A 17622-nucleotide genomic window follows, 5' to 3' on the forward strand; every position below is an offset into this window, starting at 1 on the left:
AATTTTTTAATCCTTGTTTTTATGAAAATTGTCTAATCAGCGTAAAATAATGTTTATAGCCTTATCAATGCATCGTGCACATTTTTTATTTTTATGAATTTTGTAAATCTTTGTAAATTGTGCATAAAACGTGCATAAATTGTTGCACCGTAAATTTAATGGGACTATTTACAGTACAGTTGGGGTTGGTAAGATGTTAAATGTCGTTCTAATATGCAGATCATATGAAACATTTCAATGTTGAAACCATTTGTGCTGATTCAGAGCCGTCTCAGGATTCTTTGATGAATAGAATTCTTTAAATTCTATTTAAAAATAGAAGTCTTTGTAACGTTATAAATGTCCCTTTTGATTCATTTCATGCATCCTTGCTGAATATAAGCATTATGTTCGTTAAAACAAAATTGTATGAAAATTGAGTGATGTAGTGCAGATTTCATCATATTTAATAAACCTTTGTGCGTCACAGTCGAAGAACACTTCATTTCCCAGAACCTGTTTTGAGTTTTCTTTCAATTGCAGTCCAGTAAACTCCTCTAGTCCTGTGGTGAGATGATGTCCTGATCTCAGTGTTCTTCATTGAGGTCCAGAGGAGCTTGACCTGTAGCAGCTTCCAGCATCATGAGCTCAGAGACACTGGCGTCCTGCTCCATGAATATTTTATTGGCAGTCTTGACATGGCTTGAAAGGATGAGCAGATGAACAGCTCTTATGTGACGGTCTTGGAGTTGCCGTCTCCCAGGGGCCTTGCATTCGGGCTCCTGGTTGCTTAATTGACAAAGACAAGTATACTGTCATGTCCCTCAGACGATTTTCACAGCTGTCCCTCCACATTCCTCCTGATGTTCTCGAAGGGCACCTCCATGATCCTGGTCTGGAGGCTCATCTTCATGTGTACTGCATGTACACTACGCTATGTTTTCATGTTTTTGAAAGAAGTCTCTTCCGCTCACCAAGGCTGCATTCATTTGATCAAAAATACAGTAAAAACAGTGAGATATTATTACAATTTAATATATTGTAAAATGTTATTTATTCCTGTGATCAATTACTCATCATTACTCCAGTCTTCAGTGTCACATGATCCTTCAGAAATCATTCTAATATGATGATTTGCTGCTCAAGAAACATTTCTTACTTTTGCCAATGTTACTGTTTTTACTGTATTTTGCGTTATTTGATCAAAATACAGTAAAAAGCCCTGGTTAGCAGATGAGACTTCTTTCAAAAAGCTTAACTTTTGACTGGTATTGTATTGGAGAAGTGCTCACATGTACTAGACTGAGACTCTTGAGAGTGTGAGTGACTGGCGCCAGAGCTTCGAAACATTCGACAGGAAGGGTTTCAGTTTGCCCTGACACAGGTGTGTGTGTGTCGATGAGTCGATCTCTTTAGTTTCATGTTTGTTCCACAGGGAACCCGAGATCAGACCTGCTGGGTAATTTCATCTAGGTGATAATTGGAACTTCCTGTGGCGATGAGATCATATCCTGCTGAGCCACATCAGAGCAATAGCATCACACCCTGCTGTCTGGCTCAACACACACACACACACACACACACACACACACACACACACACACACACACACATCTTCATATGTGAGGACGTTCCATCATTAATGTGATGTGGAATATTGGGAATGTTGTTCAGTTGAGGCTCATGTGGAAGTTTGTCCTTGGCATCTTTGTTTCCATTAAACAGATAAGTGTATTTGAGCTATAAAGTGGTGGCCATGGTTTAATGTTCTCTAATTATTGACAGCAGTAATTCCATCCATCTCTGAGGAGCAGTTTAATTCTCAGCCTTAAGTAGCCATAAATATTTTATCTTAACTTTTTTGTAAGTGTACCGCAGTATTCACATGGTACTTTAAGGTATTTTTCAAAAGACATTAATACTTTTATTTCGCAAGGATGCATTAAATTGATCAAAATATTTCTATTTTAAATAAATGCTGTTCTTTCGAACTTTCTGTTCATCAGAGAATTCTGAAAAAAATATTTCAACATTGATAATAATCAGAAATGTTTCTTGAGCAGATTTCTGAAGGATCATGTGACACTGAAGACTGGAGTAATGATGCTGAAAATTCAGCTTTGATCACAGGAATAAATTACACTTTATAATATATTCACATAGAAAACAGTTACTTTAAATTGTAATAATATTTCACAATATTACCGGTTTTACTATATTTTCGGTCAAATAAATGCAGACTTGTTGAGCAGAAGAGACTTCTGAATGGTACTATATACATTATGTCCAAAAATACCTTTAAAGGCTTTTGTGAATCTCAATGTCTGATTGATTTAGACGTTTAACCAGCATTCTGTTTGATAATCACTAGTTTAATCATCTAAATTCTTCATTTTGACATCATTTGTCTTCTTTTTTTCCCTCTGGTCATTTTTTTGTTAGCTTATTTATTTGTTTATTTATTTTGCTGAGTCAGGAAACTGTCCCGACGTGTCCGTGTCTGGGAGACAGGACAAGGGCAACACACACACACACACACACACACACACACACACACACACACACACACACACACACACTTGTTCTTTTACTGAATCATGACCTTGGACAGTGGACACGCTGTAGATAAGTGACACCAGAGTCACTTCAACGTAGCAAAACCTTTCCAAAGTTAACAGAGCATTTCCCTAAATTAAGACATACTATCACTTTTGGCCGCTACTATAGAATATATATTTATATAAAATGTATAAAATTATAAAATGTAATCATTAATAATGATTTTATATTTTTATATATTATATTTAATTATATACAGTATTATATTATATTATATACAGTATATATATATAATATATAGTATTAATAGTATTAATAATATCATTATTAATGAATAAATTTTACTTTTGAGGATATCCAAAGAAAATTTTCTAAAAACTTATTATTAATAATAATAATTAGATTAAAAAAAAAGATATATATATATATAACAAATAAAATAATTTGATTGACAAAATCTTAAAATAAAAATATAAATGTTACATATTAAAAAAGAACACAAAATACTTAATAAATAATAATAAAAAATCCAGGGGTCCAGGTAAACCCTCCGAAGTCCTTGATATTTTTTGGTCCCCATGATGTTTTTTGAAAATCTGAAAATGCAGAAAGTTTTCTTTGATGGGTAGGTTTAGGGTTAGGAAAAGTGTGTGTGTGTGTGTGTGTGTGTGTGTGTACCTGGTATTTCCTTTGTTATGGGGACCAAATGTCACCTCAAGGATAGTAATATCAGTAAATTTTGACCTTATGGGGACATTTTTTTATTTATTTTTTGGTCCCCACGCGGAGAACTTATAAATCATACTAAATAAAGTGTTTTGAAAATGTAAAATGCAGAAAGTTTTCAGTGATGGGTTAGAGGATAGAATATACAGTTTGTAGAGTATAAAAATCATTCTGTCTATGGAAAGTCTCCATAAAACATGGAAAACCAGTGTGTGTTTGTGTGCGTGTGTGTGCGTTTGTTTGTTTAGCCATCTGCTCCTACAGGATAGATGTCCAGCGTCGCCAATGCTAAATTCATCACTTTGACTTTCTGCTCGGTTCAAGAGACACACGCATGTAGAGGTGAATGTTTTTATGGCGATATGAAAAAAAAAAGTTCCCATGTTATCATGTGCGTACCCACACCGTGACTTTGCCGTTTCTCTTACAAAGCAATTTTCTGTCACAAAAGCTCTGTTAGATTAAGGACAAAGATAGAGCGAGAGTGGAGAAAGATAGAGCGAGAGGAGAGAAATAGAGAGCGATAGAGAGACTGCGAGTGAATGAGACGGGAGCGGTGGGAAAGAGGGTGGGCTGTGGCGCAAGGACAAACGTACATGGCAACACTGCAGTCTTCTAGAGAGAATACAAAACAGGCATGATGCCGAGACGCCCGTGGTCCCGCACGCAACAGTGTGTGAGCTTCTCGCCTTTTCAAGCAATGGCAAAGAAATGCACGCTTTTGTGCATCATGTTTTACACACAACGTATCAGAATAGCAGATGCACTACGGGAAGACAGTGCGTTCAGATGGTTGTTAGCATGCAGCTCTGCATGTGAAGTAACGTTCACACATCCTTGTAATGCACCAACGGCACGTGTGAACCGGTGTTGTCTGTCATCATAGAGGTGCATACATGCCTTCACACACACACACACACACACTGTCCCTCTATGACCTTCAGTATCCCGCAGTGTCCTGTGTTACATCAAATGACCGATCACTCTCTCTCTCTCCATCTCTCTCAGGTGTCTCTCCTGATGTTATGGGTCGTTCCCATGTGACGGGCAGCTTGATATATTTCCTCCTTTGCTGATGCACGAGTGTGTGCACTTTTACGTCTGCGCAGTGTCTATATGCATCTCTAGAAATGTATAAATCTCAATTATGCATTTAAATTTCAGATTGTGAAACTCATTATTCAGTCGAAGCGGATAATTAAGAAAATAAGCCTCTTTGGGACGAGTGTTACAGTGATTTTAGTTGAGATAATAGGTGTTTTTAGGCATGATGTGAAGTGGTAAATCACTCTAAAAAATTTTTTTTTTAAACGGCACACTAGCAATATGATAAAAGAGATTGATGTTAAATAAATAGTACGTTTTATTATTAAAAATCGTAATTGGATTAAACTTTTAAAAGTATATTATTATTATTATTATAATTGCTGCTGCTGGAAATTCAGCTTTGCCATTACAGGAATAAATTACATTTTAAAGTATACCCAAATAGAAATCAGTCATTTTGAATAGTAATAATATTTCACAATATTTCAGCTTTTTCAGAAATTTATTAATCAAATAAATGCAGCCTTGGTGAGCAGAAGAGACTTCTGAACTGTAGTGTCAACAGAAAAAAAACAAAAAAAAAACATGGCAGTACCACAGTACTTTTTGGTCTTTTTTGGTAAGAAAAATGGCTGATAAAAAATATATTCTTAGATTTACTTTTAAAATAAAGCTTGTTTTCACCACTGAATAAAAAATATACATTTTCTTTCTCTCGCAATTGCGAGTTTACATCTCGCAATTCTGACTTTATTTTTTTGTAATTGTAATCTCAATTGTGAGGGAAAAAAAGTCAGAATTATGAGATAAAAAGTTGCAATTATCTTTTATATTTTTTTTATTTTGTGGAGGAAACAAGTTTCCATAGAAAGGGGTTTTTAACCAGCAGTCTATTTTTTTAATCACCACAACAGCAATATGATAAAAGACATGTTCAATAAATAGTAAGTTTTATTATTAATAATAATAATTAGAAAAAAAAAAAATATATATATAACAAATTAAATAATTTGATTGACAAAATCTTAAAATTTAAATATAAATGTTACATATTAAAAAAGAACACAAAATACTTAATATTAAAGGTATAGCGGAGGATCTTTCCAAATTTTAGATAAGACCCGCCCTCTCCACTTTTTGAAAAGTTTGATTGATTCACCAGAATGATTGACAATTAGGAGGACCAATAGTTTAGACTACCCACCAGGAAGTAAAACATCCTCCGCTATACCTTTAAATAATAATAAAAAATAGCCAAACTTTTCTTTTTTGTTTAAGTGTTTTTACAGTGTTGCAAATTTTGCGTCCATTTAGATACGTGTCTTCGAATGTGGCTCATCCAATCAGAATTTAGAGTCCATATGCAGTTTAATGCATCCATTAAAACATTCTGATGTTTTCAGGTCAGATGTACCGAACTGAACGCCTGTGGCATGTGACGTGTGTGTGTGTGTGTGTGTGTGTGTGTGTGTGTGTGTGTGTGTGTGTGTGTGTGTGTGTGTGTGTGTGTGTGTGTGTGTGTGTGTGTGTGTGTGTGTGTGTGTGTGAGTGTGTGTGTGTGTGTGTGTGTGTGTGTGTGTGTGTGTGTGTGTGTGTGTGTGTGTGTGTGTGTGTGTGTGTGTGTGTGTGTGTGTGTGTGTGTGTGTGTGTGTGTTGCTTACTGCACAGTACATACTGTATGAGATCATTTGGCTTTTTTATATATATATATATTTTGATGGGATTGTTCACCTGAAATGAATATTGACCTTCATGTGGATCCAAAAGATCTTATGAATGACTTACTTTCTTCTGTGGAACATAAAAATAAGATATTTTGAGAAATGAAAGTCCGTATTGTTTGGTTCTCAACATTCTTCAAAACATCATCTTTTGTGTTGAACAGAAGAAAGAAAGTCATACAGGTTTTGGAACAACATGAGGGAGAGGGAGAGTAAATGATGACTTTTAATGTGAACTATCCCTTTAATTTGGATCTGATGAAATAATGAGTCAAGAGATGTTAAAAATCATGCTGGATATATTAACTCGAGTTCATTCATTACACTGGAAATAGAACAGTAGGATGCTTTGCATTGTGGGATGCAGTACTAAACAGTTTCTGTTTTTTCCCTTAAAGCTCGGTTAGTTTTAGAAAACACATTTTATATTTCAATTTTCAAATAAATGCTTTTTCAGCTTTCAGCAGTGATTATAATCATAAATGTTTCTTGAGCATCAAATCATCATATTAGAATGATTTCTGAAGGATCATGTGACACTGAAGACTGGAGTAATGATGCTGAAAATTCAGCTTTGATCGCAGGAATAAATTACATTTTAAAACATATTCACATAGAAACAGTTATTTTAAATTTGAATAATATTTCACAATTTTTACTGTATTTTTGATCAAATAAATGACTTTAGTTTTACTGACAATAGTCATGTCCTTTTTTGTCTTTTCTGGATCTTGACACTTGATTAATTCGTTCATTCATTCATTCATTTGGTGAGAGTCGACCTCAGAATTAACACGTTATGAATGTTGAATGGCATTAGAGTGAGTCGACGAAGACAGAATTTTCATTTTCAGCTGAACTATCCCTTTAACATGCGTTTGCAGCTTTATGTTGGAGGAGATTAACAGAGCAGGCCAGAGAAAGAAAGAGAGAAAGAAAGAAAGATTAGAGCAGACGAAGTGACGAGTGACTTTCACACATGCTGTGAGCGATTGCGTTTATTTTAACATCTCACACTGTATCGTGGTGCACGACGCGCGTGTGTGTATCTGTGTGTGTGAAAGTGTGTGCACACGAGTGTTAACGTGACTCTAATGACGTGTGTTTACCGCAGCACAGCTTCATCACTGTCTCCATGACAACCACTGTGCTTGCTTCCCCTTCCTGCACCAAAGACAGAAAGATAGAGAGCAGAGAGAAATACTCACACACTTACACCAAATACCACGGTCTTTGGGACGTGGAAATACCATGTTTTTGACACTGTAGTATGGTACAATGTTTTGGACATCATACTATGGTAATACTCTGTTTTTGGAATATGATGCCAGGGTAATACCACATTTTGGGATGTGATACTATGGTAAAACTATGTTTTGGAGATCATAGTATGTGTTTTCTTTTAACATGGTGCCATAAATACCACATTTTTGGACACGGTACTACAGTAAAACTAAGTTTTGGACATCATACTATGGTAATACTGTGTTTTTTGAACATGATGCCATGGTAATACCACATTTTGGGATGTGATACTACGGTAAAACTATGTTTTGGAGATCATAGTATGGTAATACTGTGTTTTTTGAATATGATGCCATGGTAATACCACATTTTGGGATGTGATACTATGGTAAAACTATGTTTTAGAGAGCATAGTATAGTAGTGCTGTGTTTTCTTTTAACATGGTGCCATAAATACCCCATTTTGGGATGTGATACTATAGTAAAACTAAGTTTTGGACATCATAGTATGGTAATACTGTGTTTTTTGAATATGATGCCATGGTAATACCACATTTTGGGATGTGATACTATAGTAAAACTAAGTTTTGGACATCATACTATGGTAATACTGTGTTTTTTTTATATAATGCCATGGTAATACCACATTTTGGGATGTGATACTATGGTAAAACTATGTTTTAGAGAGCATAGTATAGTAGTGCTGTGTTTTCTTTTAACATGGTGCCATAAATACCCCATTTTGGGATGTGATACTATAGTAAAACTAAGTTTTGGACATCATAGTATGGTAATACTGTGTTTTTTGAATATGATGCCATGGTAATACCACATTTTGGGATGTGATACTATAGTAAAACTAAGTTTTGGACATCATACTATGGTAATACTGTGTTTTTTTTATATAATGCCATGGTAATACCACATTTTGGGATGTGATACTATGGTAAAACTATGTTTTAGAGAGCATAGTATGGTAGTGCTGTGTTTTCTTTTAACATGGTGCCATAAATACCCCATTTTGGGATGTGATACTATAGTAAAACTAAGTTTTGGACATCATAGTATGGTAATACTGTGTGTTTTGAATATGATGCCTTGGTAATACCACATTTGGACATGTTAGAGTAAAACTATGTTTATGGACAATATCAATATTGTGCTTTTTTATATATATATATATATATGGTGCCATAATTGCACATTTTAGGACATGGTAATATGTTTTGGACATCATAGTATAGTAATACTGTTTTTTGAGTATGATGCCATGGTAATACTACATTTTTGGACATGATACTATGGCAAAACTATGTTTATGTCACCATTATGTTCTGTTTAGTTCATGGACTTTTATTTTGCATTTCTTCAGTTCCTGTTTTGCTTGTGTCATCCGTTACTATGGTCACCGTCATTATGAGTTCATCAGATCAGCTGTGGATCCTTCATTATCTCGTTTGTGCTTGCCTTATAAGTTGCACCCGTTCCTTCACACCTTGTCCGATCACCGTTATGTTTAGTTATGTTTGCCATTGCCTGTCTGGGGTATTGAAATTAAACTTTGAGTTTTATGAACTGGATCTGTCTTCGTCTTCGTCTTCGTCTTCGTCTTCGTCTTCGTCTTCGTCTTCGTCTTCCTGCCTGAAACACAGCGTGACAATAGTATAGCAATATTATGTTTTTGTTGTTGTTGTTTTTTTATATAAAGCCATGGTAATACCACATTTTAGGACATGGTACTATGTTTTTGACATCATAGTATGGTAATGCTGTGTTGTTTTGAATTTGGTACCATGCTAATACTATACTTTTGGTTTACAACTGTGATTGTAATACCATGCCATTCTTTTGTGGTACTGTACAAATACCATGGTATGTGAATATGGTAATAATTCAGTACCACAGTACAACCATCTGATACCATCAATGTATTAATGATACTTTTTACTATTTTATATAAATTACACTAACTCACAACAGAATGGTTAATCAATAATAACTGTCCCTTTGTATGATTTGCATGTAAGACATGTGTTTTTGCATCATATAGGAAGGAAGTGACATCATAGCGTAAAAAAAGGTAAAATGCGAATTAAACTGAATTAAATATGCAATGCAACATTGCGTTATATAATGATGATATTGTTGCATGCTCACGTTTATCTTGGCATAATGTACACTGTTGCATATATTGAGCCTCATTCATGAAACACATGCTAAGTATAAATCATTGTTGCATTAATTGTTCCCATCAGTTCAAAGATTCATGAACAAATTACACGAAATTTCTGCTTGTGTTTCATAAATTAGGTGTAAAATAGTAGGCAGTTTACAGTATTTATTATGTGTAGTATATGCTGGTATTCCATGCATTTCTTGTAAATGTAAATCAATCTTGCGAAGGGCGTAAAGTACTAGAGAGTGTGACTTAAACATGCAACTGGTTTGTCGATTGACTAGTTCCCTGGTTTAAGCGGGCAATATGGAGTCTGACAGAGCACTGCTATGAGAGATCATTAGAGAGAGAGAGAGAGAGAGAGAGAGAGAGACACCTGGGCAGAGGAGGCTGGTTACTGCAGCAGTCTGTAACTAGGTCAGGTTGAGACTGAAGACAAACAGAGAGAGAGAGGGGGCTTGTGGGATGAGGCAGGTACTTTAAAAAGAGTTGTGTGTTCATGTTCACCTGAAATAAGCACCTGTCCTCTTCAGATCTGTCGTTCGCTGTGCTCTTATTACCTCTCGTTTTCTTTGTTTTTCATATTCCTGATTGCATAATTACACATATTTCCCTTGTTGGGAGTGATTACCATTTGCTATAAATGTGTAAAAAGGCAGAAATGTGCTCATCTTTAATACAGTTTTTTTTTTAAATGGTACAGGATTCACTTTGAAGCAATTATCAGTCAGAAATTCCTAGTAAATTTCTCAAATGTTTACAAAGAAATTACAGTAGCACTTTGATTTAAATGTGAAATTTTGAAGTAAAAAATTCTTGCAATTATATTCCTGATGGCATTATTCCAAATATTTCCCTTTTTAAGATGGTTTGGAGTGATTATATGTGCTATAAATATGTAGATAAATCATTTATTGATTTTCCATAAGAAACAATTGTCAATGTGATTTCATGGTGACTTTAGTGAATATTTAAAATTCAAAAGTTTAGAAATAGAGAAAATATCTTTAGCACAATGCACAGGCCTCCACCATGATAGAGGAACGTGTGTGTGTGTGTGTGTGTGTGTGTGTGTGTGTGTGTGTGTTAGAGAGGGAGGTAGATGGTTCAGTACAAATCCTGGGCAGTCTGTGAAACAAAGCAGTCTTGGATGGAGGGATAAATGGAGCGAGCAGATAGAGGGGTGGAGTGAAGGAAAGGCTTTCAACCCTGTGTGTCCTAAATGCCTGGAACATCTCATGCACATGAGTGGCTCTGTGTGTGTGTGTGTGTGTGTGAGAGAGAGAGAGAGAGAGAGAGAGAGAGAGAGAGAGAGAGAGAGAGAGAGAGAGATCTTAATATAAATACATGTTTGATCTTTCTTTCTTATAGCCTACTCTGTGAATTTGAGAGAGAATTTGCTTCCACGACCAAATCGTTGAATGAATATAATGTTTTTTGGCAGGTTGAATTAAACACTTAATTTAATGTGTAAAACTAATAAAAACTGGGTAATTTCCTAAAGGAGCATTAAACTCCAACCCTGGATCTCTGAGTGTTTAGTGGGCTTTTATTCTGTGGGTTACAGTCGGATGTAAATCTGTGTTTAAAAGATTATTTTAGGTGAGAGATTATATGAGACTAATGTAGATCGAAGTTTGTGTGTGTGTGTGCGTGTGTGTGTGTGTGTGTGTGTGTGCGTGCGTGCGTGCGTGCGTGCGTGCGTGCGTGCGTGCGTGCGTGTGTGTGTGTGTGTGTGTGTGTGTGTGTGCGCGTCAGGATCTAGTTAAGGTTCTGGCACACTTTTGAGTAAATACAAAGGAAAAGTGTATATATCATTATTATCATCAAAATCATTGCCATCTTTATTTAATTTGTCAAACTGTTAGTAGAAAGCAACATTTTTAAACAGATATGAATGTGGATTATAAATTAATATTTCTGTTAACTTTATAAATAAATATGATGTATATATTATATTATTATAAATAATAGTATAATATGACATATATTAATAATAACTATTTGGAAAATAGTTAAAATATTAAATGTAAAATGATACATTTTCTCATTTTATGAGGACCTGTTTTAACCATTTAAAAAAAATCATGTTCATAATTATTTGAAATTCTCCTATACATTCACCCAATTGTGATATTGTGAACTAACTAATATGATTTTCATCTTAAAAAACTTTTATCCAGTATATAACCCTCTTTCTATGTGAAGTGATGCTTTGGATTATTTTTTATTGATCTGCATTGATGAAAGAATCAGCAGTTCACTTCCTTGCATTGCCACTGATCTGTATGTAAAGCTATGATAATGTACGTCTCCGTTTATAGAAACCTATTGTTTTACCTAAGATCAGTGTTGGAAAAATAGGTCATTTATAGGGTTCATGTGATTTCACAGGTATATGAAGCTATATGCACAGTCATCATGGATATGAAAACTGATCTTGAGCACAGAGCGATCAATGTCTAGAGTAAATAAAATGATGTCATGGACAGATCCCTTAATAAACATCTGAATGACAAACTATTAGTTATGCATTAGTCAATATAGAGAGGTAGCATAGCTTCAACATTTTTCAAAGGTGATTCATAAATATAATTACATCATTTCTGTTTATATATATATATAGATATAGATATAGATATTTTATCTTGGAATCTAACAGAATTTTTACTAAACTATCATTTTCTTGAAAATTCTCAAGTTTTTTGTTTCAAGACTTTTGTTTCTAGTTTTCGATACAATATACAAGTTTTGTTTTATAAAATCTTCTTGAAAAAATCAGTTGCTGATATTTTGTTTCTAATTTGATGTCCCAAAGTTGTTTGTGAAGTCTTATTATATAACTGAAATAAAATAAGTTGAAATTGAAGTGCTGACATTACTAAAACTGAAATAACTGAAATAAAAAAATAACTAAATACACTAAAACATCTAATAAAAACCACAACAGCACAGCAAAATTTCTAAAACTAAAATGAAAATAAAAAACAATATTATATTATATTAATTATATTATAATAAATTATATTTATATATATATATATATATATATATATATATATAAGCTAATTCACAATATTAATACTATATTGTATAGTACTATAATATATTTAAATAACACTGGTGTCTATCTCTAATGCATAAATGTTATATATAATAATAAATAATGCATAAAGTGTGTTCCAGCACAGTGGATGTCTGAGAATGAAGCTACGGTTGTGGGTTTGTGGTGTAATGGCTAAAGCTCCGGACTATAAACTTCCGGACGCTGGTTTGGTCTGATAGCACTGTGTCCTTGAGCACGGCACTTAACTTCAGGTTACTCCGGAGGGACTGTGTCTGTAATGAGTGTGTAATGCACGTTCCTTTGGATAAAAGCATCTGCTTACGGGAACAATGCATGATTGTTAATTCATTTCAGGTTCATTAGTATAGCTCTTATTGTTTCAAAACAGGTGCACATAAATTTCATCTTTAAATGTTTTTGGAAGTATTCATGTATATATATATATATATAAGAATAATATTTGACAGTTTTGAATGTTGATCCAAAGGTTTGTTTCGTCTCCCCTGCTGAACTCTCTCTTTCTCTCTTTTTCTCGTTCTTCAGTATGTGGCGTTCGGATCCCTGCTATTCATCCTCATCTCCATTTCCACCTTTTGCATGGAGACGCACGAAGCGTTCAACACCATCTACAACAAAACGGAGAACGTAACGGAAGGCAACGTGACGAAAGAGGAGATCGTGTACGAGGTGGTCACGGACAGATGGCTCACGTACGTGGAGGGAGTGTGCGTGGTTTGGTTCACCATCGAGGTCTTCACGCGCGTCATCTTCTGTCCCGACAAGGTGGAGTTCTTCAAGAGCGCGCTGAACATCATCGACTTCGTGGCCATCTTGCCCTTCTACCTGGAGGTCGGTCTGAGCGGACTCTCCTCCAAAGCGGCTAAAGATGTCCTGGGCTTCCTGCGCGTGGTGCGCTTCGTGCGAATCCTGCGTATCTTCAAGCTGACGCGTCACTTCGTGGGCTTGCGTGTCCTCGGACACACACTCCGCGCCAGCACCAATGAGTTCCTCCTGCTCATCATCTTCCTCGCTCTCGGCGTTCTCATCTTCGCCACTATGATCTACTACGCCGAAAGGATAGGAGCCAGTCCGGACGACCCTACGGCGAGCGTGCACACCAGCTTCAAGAACATCCCCATTGGTTTCTGGTGGGCCGTGGTGACCATGACCACTTTAGGCTATGGAGATATGTATCCGGAGACGTGGTCGGGAATGCTGGTGGGAGCGTTGTGTGCCCTCGCGGGGGTGCTGACTATTGCCATGCCCGTGCCCGTGATTGTTAACAACTTCGGCATGTATTACTCTCTGGCCATGGCCAAGCAGAAGCTGCCTAAAAAGAAGAACAAACACATCCCGCGAGCCCCGCAACCCGGCTCGCCCAATTACTGCAAGCCGGACGCCCTGGCGATGGCGACGGCCTCGCCCCAGAGGATCCTGGGTAATGTGCTGGGTGGCGTGCTGGGGTCGAGCGGGCTGACGGGTGGACTGGCGGGAGGACTGGCGGGTGACTGTCCTCTAGCTCAGGAGGAGATCATAGAGATTAACAGAGGTGAGACACAGAACAAATACACACAGATTTTATTGTGCACTGTCAACCTTGTTATAGAAAAAAAAATCCATAATTTTTTTTTTAATAGGTTTTGATGTTATTACGTGTGAAAGCCGTAGAACAAGAAGTTTCAATGATAGTACTGAATTACATTAAGTTTTTGGAGTGGTTGATATGATTAATATATCATAATATGATTATTTTGCCTGAAATCCAACAGAAATGTATTTATTATTTTTATATTATATTTATTATATTATATATTTATCATATTTAAATTTTAATTATAGTTATTTTAGCTTGAAATACAACAGAAACATGTGTATAAAGTTTGGAATCCAACAGAAAAAAATATTATATATTATATCAAACTTTGTGTTTTTATATTACATATTGTTTTTATATACAGTATTATATTATTATATTACATACTATTTTTGGATAATGATTGTGAATGATTTATGTGGGCCTATTAAATATTATACATTAGATTTATATTTGTATATATTATATATTGTATTACGTTTTTTGTATTTATATATTCATTTCTGTGAACTTAATACTTTGCAATAAAACTTCAACTCATATAAAATAAAATAAAAATTTTAAATACATAAAAATCCACAACCATCAAAGACATCTGAAAGAGATATTTAGGAGCTGTGTCGGAAAATGTACTAGTGCATTGTTAAAATGTTGTTAAAATGGTACAATGCAACATAATGTCCTTGCACTGTACAACTGTGTGTGTGTGTGTGTGTGTGTGTGTGTGTGTGTGTGTGTGTGTGTGTGTGTGTGTGTGTGTGTGTGTGTGTGTGTGTGTGTGTGATTCTCCAGGTGCACTGCTCTTCCTACTAATGTCATGTCTATTATCAATTATTCAATGTTTTTAAAACCTGCAAGTCTCTAATAGTTCTATAGGGTCACTATTAGTTCTATAAGGTACAGGACAGGAGAGAGGGCGATGCATAACCTTGCCTAACAACTTATATTTTTGCTCTCACATTAGTTCCAGATATAGGTGCATAGTAATTTCTTTCATTCAGGACATGCTTGCTATTTTCTCTTTAAGGAAGAGCAACAACCATTGTTTTTATCTCCAATTTAGCAGATTTGTTGCTTGCAGATTAAATATCTATTATTATAATTTTTTTAAGAATAAACTCTAAACCCAGAAATTCTGAAGCTTTCAGAATTGACCATATCTGAACCAGATTATCATTAAGATTATCAGATTTTTTTTTATTTCACATTGTACAATGGAATAGTTCACCCAGTTCAAAATAACTTGATGAGAACTGGGGCTGTCAAGCTGCCAAAAAAATTAATAAAAGTATCATAAAAGTCCTCTATGCGATTCATTTGCTTCTGAAACAATATGCTTAATGTGAGGAACAGGTCAAAATTCATTTTTCACTGCTACACATCTAGAATCTAAAGATAGTTTTGAGACAGATCATTTCAATGAATCGATTCAATTAGTTCTCAGAGCTAGTGTGAATGATTCGTTCACAAATGAACCCGATTCAGTTCTCAAATTCAACTCACTGACTCAAGAAATTAAAGTCAATCAGGTTTAGGACAAAATGAGTTGTAGTAATTAATGCCACAATTTATATGTGACCCTGGACCTCAAAACCAGTCACATGGGTCATTTTTTTTAAATTGACATGTATACATCATCTGAAAGCTGAATAAATAAACTTTCCATTAATGTATGGTTTGTTAGGATAGGACAATATTTGGTCGAGATACAACTATTTGAACATCTGGAATCTGAGGGTGCAAAAAAATCGAAACATTGAGAAAATCTCCTTTAAAGTTGTGCATTTATGTTCACGATTGTGCTGCATTCACTCACAAAAATAAAAGTTTTATATATTTACGGTAGGGAATGTACAAAATATCTTCATGGAACATGATCTTTACTTAATATCCTAATGATTTTTTGCATAAAAGAAAAATCGATAATTTTGACCCATACAATGTATTGTTGGCTATTTGTGATCCAGGGTCACATATTTCTAGGTGATCTTTTCCTTTAAAGAATGTTAGTATTTTCATGTCACATTTCACCTAATTTCCAGCAGATTCCTGTTGAATATTCCATGTCTTTCTTCTCTCCTGTCTCACGCTTTCTGTGTTGATTCATGTCTCTCTCCAGACTCGAAGCAGAACGGTGACGCAGCCAGTGCCGCTCTAGCGAACGAGGACTGTCCAACAATCGATCAGGTTCTCAGTCCGGACGAGCGCAGCCCGGTGGGCCGAACAGAACGCTACCAGCAGGACAGAGCCTGCTTCCTCCTCAACACGCGAGAGTTTCGACCCACTGATGGGAACGTGCGGAAAGGTACGTTTAAATGCTTCAGCGAGCGAGTTACACACACATATTCACACAGTCTCGGCCCAATCCCAGCCTCTGTGCAAGATGTGTTAGATCTTAAAGATCCCTTTCTAACATAGTTTGCACACACAAGCATCCCCTAAAACCTGGCCATCTCACACACTCGTGTCCATCTCTCCGAAAATACAGATTACATAACCATAAACCAACATCTCTGGGTGTTTTCACACTTGGGTGGTTTCACGAGGCTGAGAGCATTTGTAATAATTTATTTATATAGCGCTTTTTACAATACACATCATTTCAAAGAAATCTATCAATTTATAATCAATATAAACAATCAAGCCACTGAGATTAGCATATATATCGCTTTACATGTGTACTTCATAATGTTGGATATGCTTATACTGTATATCCAACTGTATATATAGAGCTGTATATATAGTTTATGCATATGAATATCCAAATAAACTCTGACCCTTGAGCACTGGTCCAAGAACCATTCACTTTAAACCCACTGTACAGTTCGCTTATATCGTGCATTTTAATCAAAAAGCATGCCAGGCTCACTTTATATTCTCATCTATGTAGTCAAATACTTTAGCTGCTTTTTTTTAATACTTTTGCAAGCAGCAATTCACAAATCATAACTTATATTTCAGAAAATTCTATTAGCAAATGCCAAACCAACCAACAATTGCACATTTCTGAAAGTTTGTTTGTTGAATCTACATTTGTGAATCATCAAGTGTGTGTGAATCGCTATGGAAAATTATTTCATTTCTCAGTATCTTTGTCATGTTTTACAGTAGAAATATCTCAACTTTCTTAAATCAAGAAACATTTATTTGAGAGGCAAAATTACGTCTGAAAAATATATCAAAAGTAAATGAGTTTATGTTTAAAACATGAGTGGGGTAAGAAAAATAAACTTAATTCTAAGGGGAAAAAATTTGTCTTACCTCTTTGACAATTTGTAATTTTTTTTAATTTTTTAAACACAAACTGAGTTATACATTGCTGTTTGCTAATATATAAACTTTTTTGTTAATGTGAATAAGCTTACGCATTTGTGTATCATATTTGTAAACGCATTCATTTTGAGACTATTTTAGCCCCATAGTTAAAGGTATGGCAGGACATGAGCAGCTTATGCAATTTTAATAAAATATTTTACATTTACATGTAATCATTTAGCAGAGAAGTCAT

General features: G+C 35.2%; 1 protein-coding gene across 7 annotated transcripts in view; it reads left to right on the plus strand.

The window, feature by feature from the left end:
• The window catches only part of kcnc3b (potassium voltage-gated channel, Shaw-related subfamily, member 3b), a 65501-nt gene that overhangs the window by 24074 nt on the left and 23805 nt on the right, over nt 1-17622 (plus strand). For all 7 annotated transcript variants that reach the window (XM_082184114.1, XM_082184120.1, XM_082184115.1 and 4 more), the window contains 2 exons: nt 13064-14069; nt 16234-16419. In XM_082184114.1, the coding sequence (XP_082040240.1) occupies nt 13064-14069; nt 16234-16419 (1192 nt within the window). The remainder of the gene's footprint in view (nt 1-13063; nt 14070-16233; nt 16420-17622) is intronic.

The sequence above is a fragment of the Leuciscus leuciscus genome (genome assembly GCF_965113295.1).
Source record: "Leuciscus leuciscus genome assembly, chromosome: 11".
Taxonomy (NCBI): Eukaryota; Metazoa; Chordata; class Actinopteri; order Cypriniformes; family Leuciscidae; genus Leuciscus; species Leuciscus leuciscus.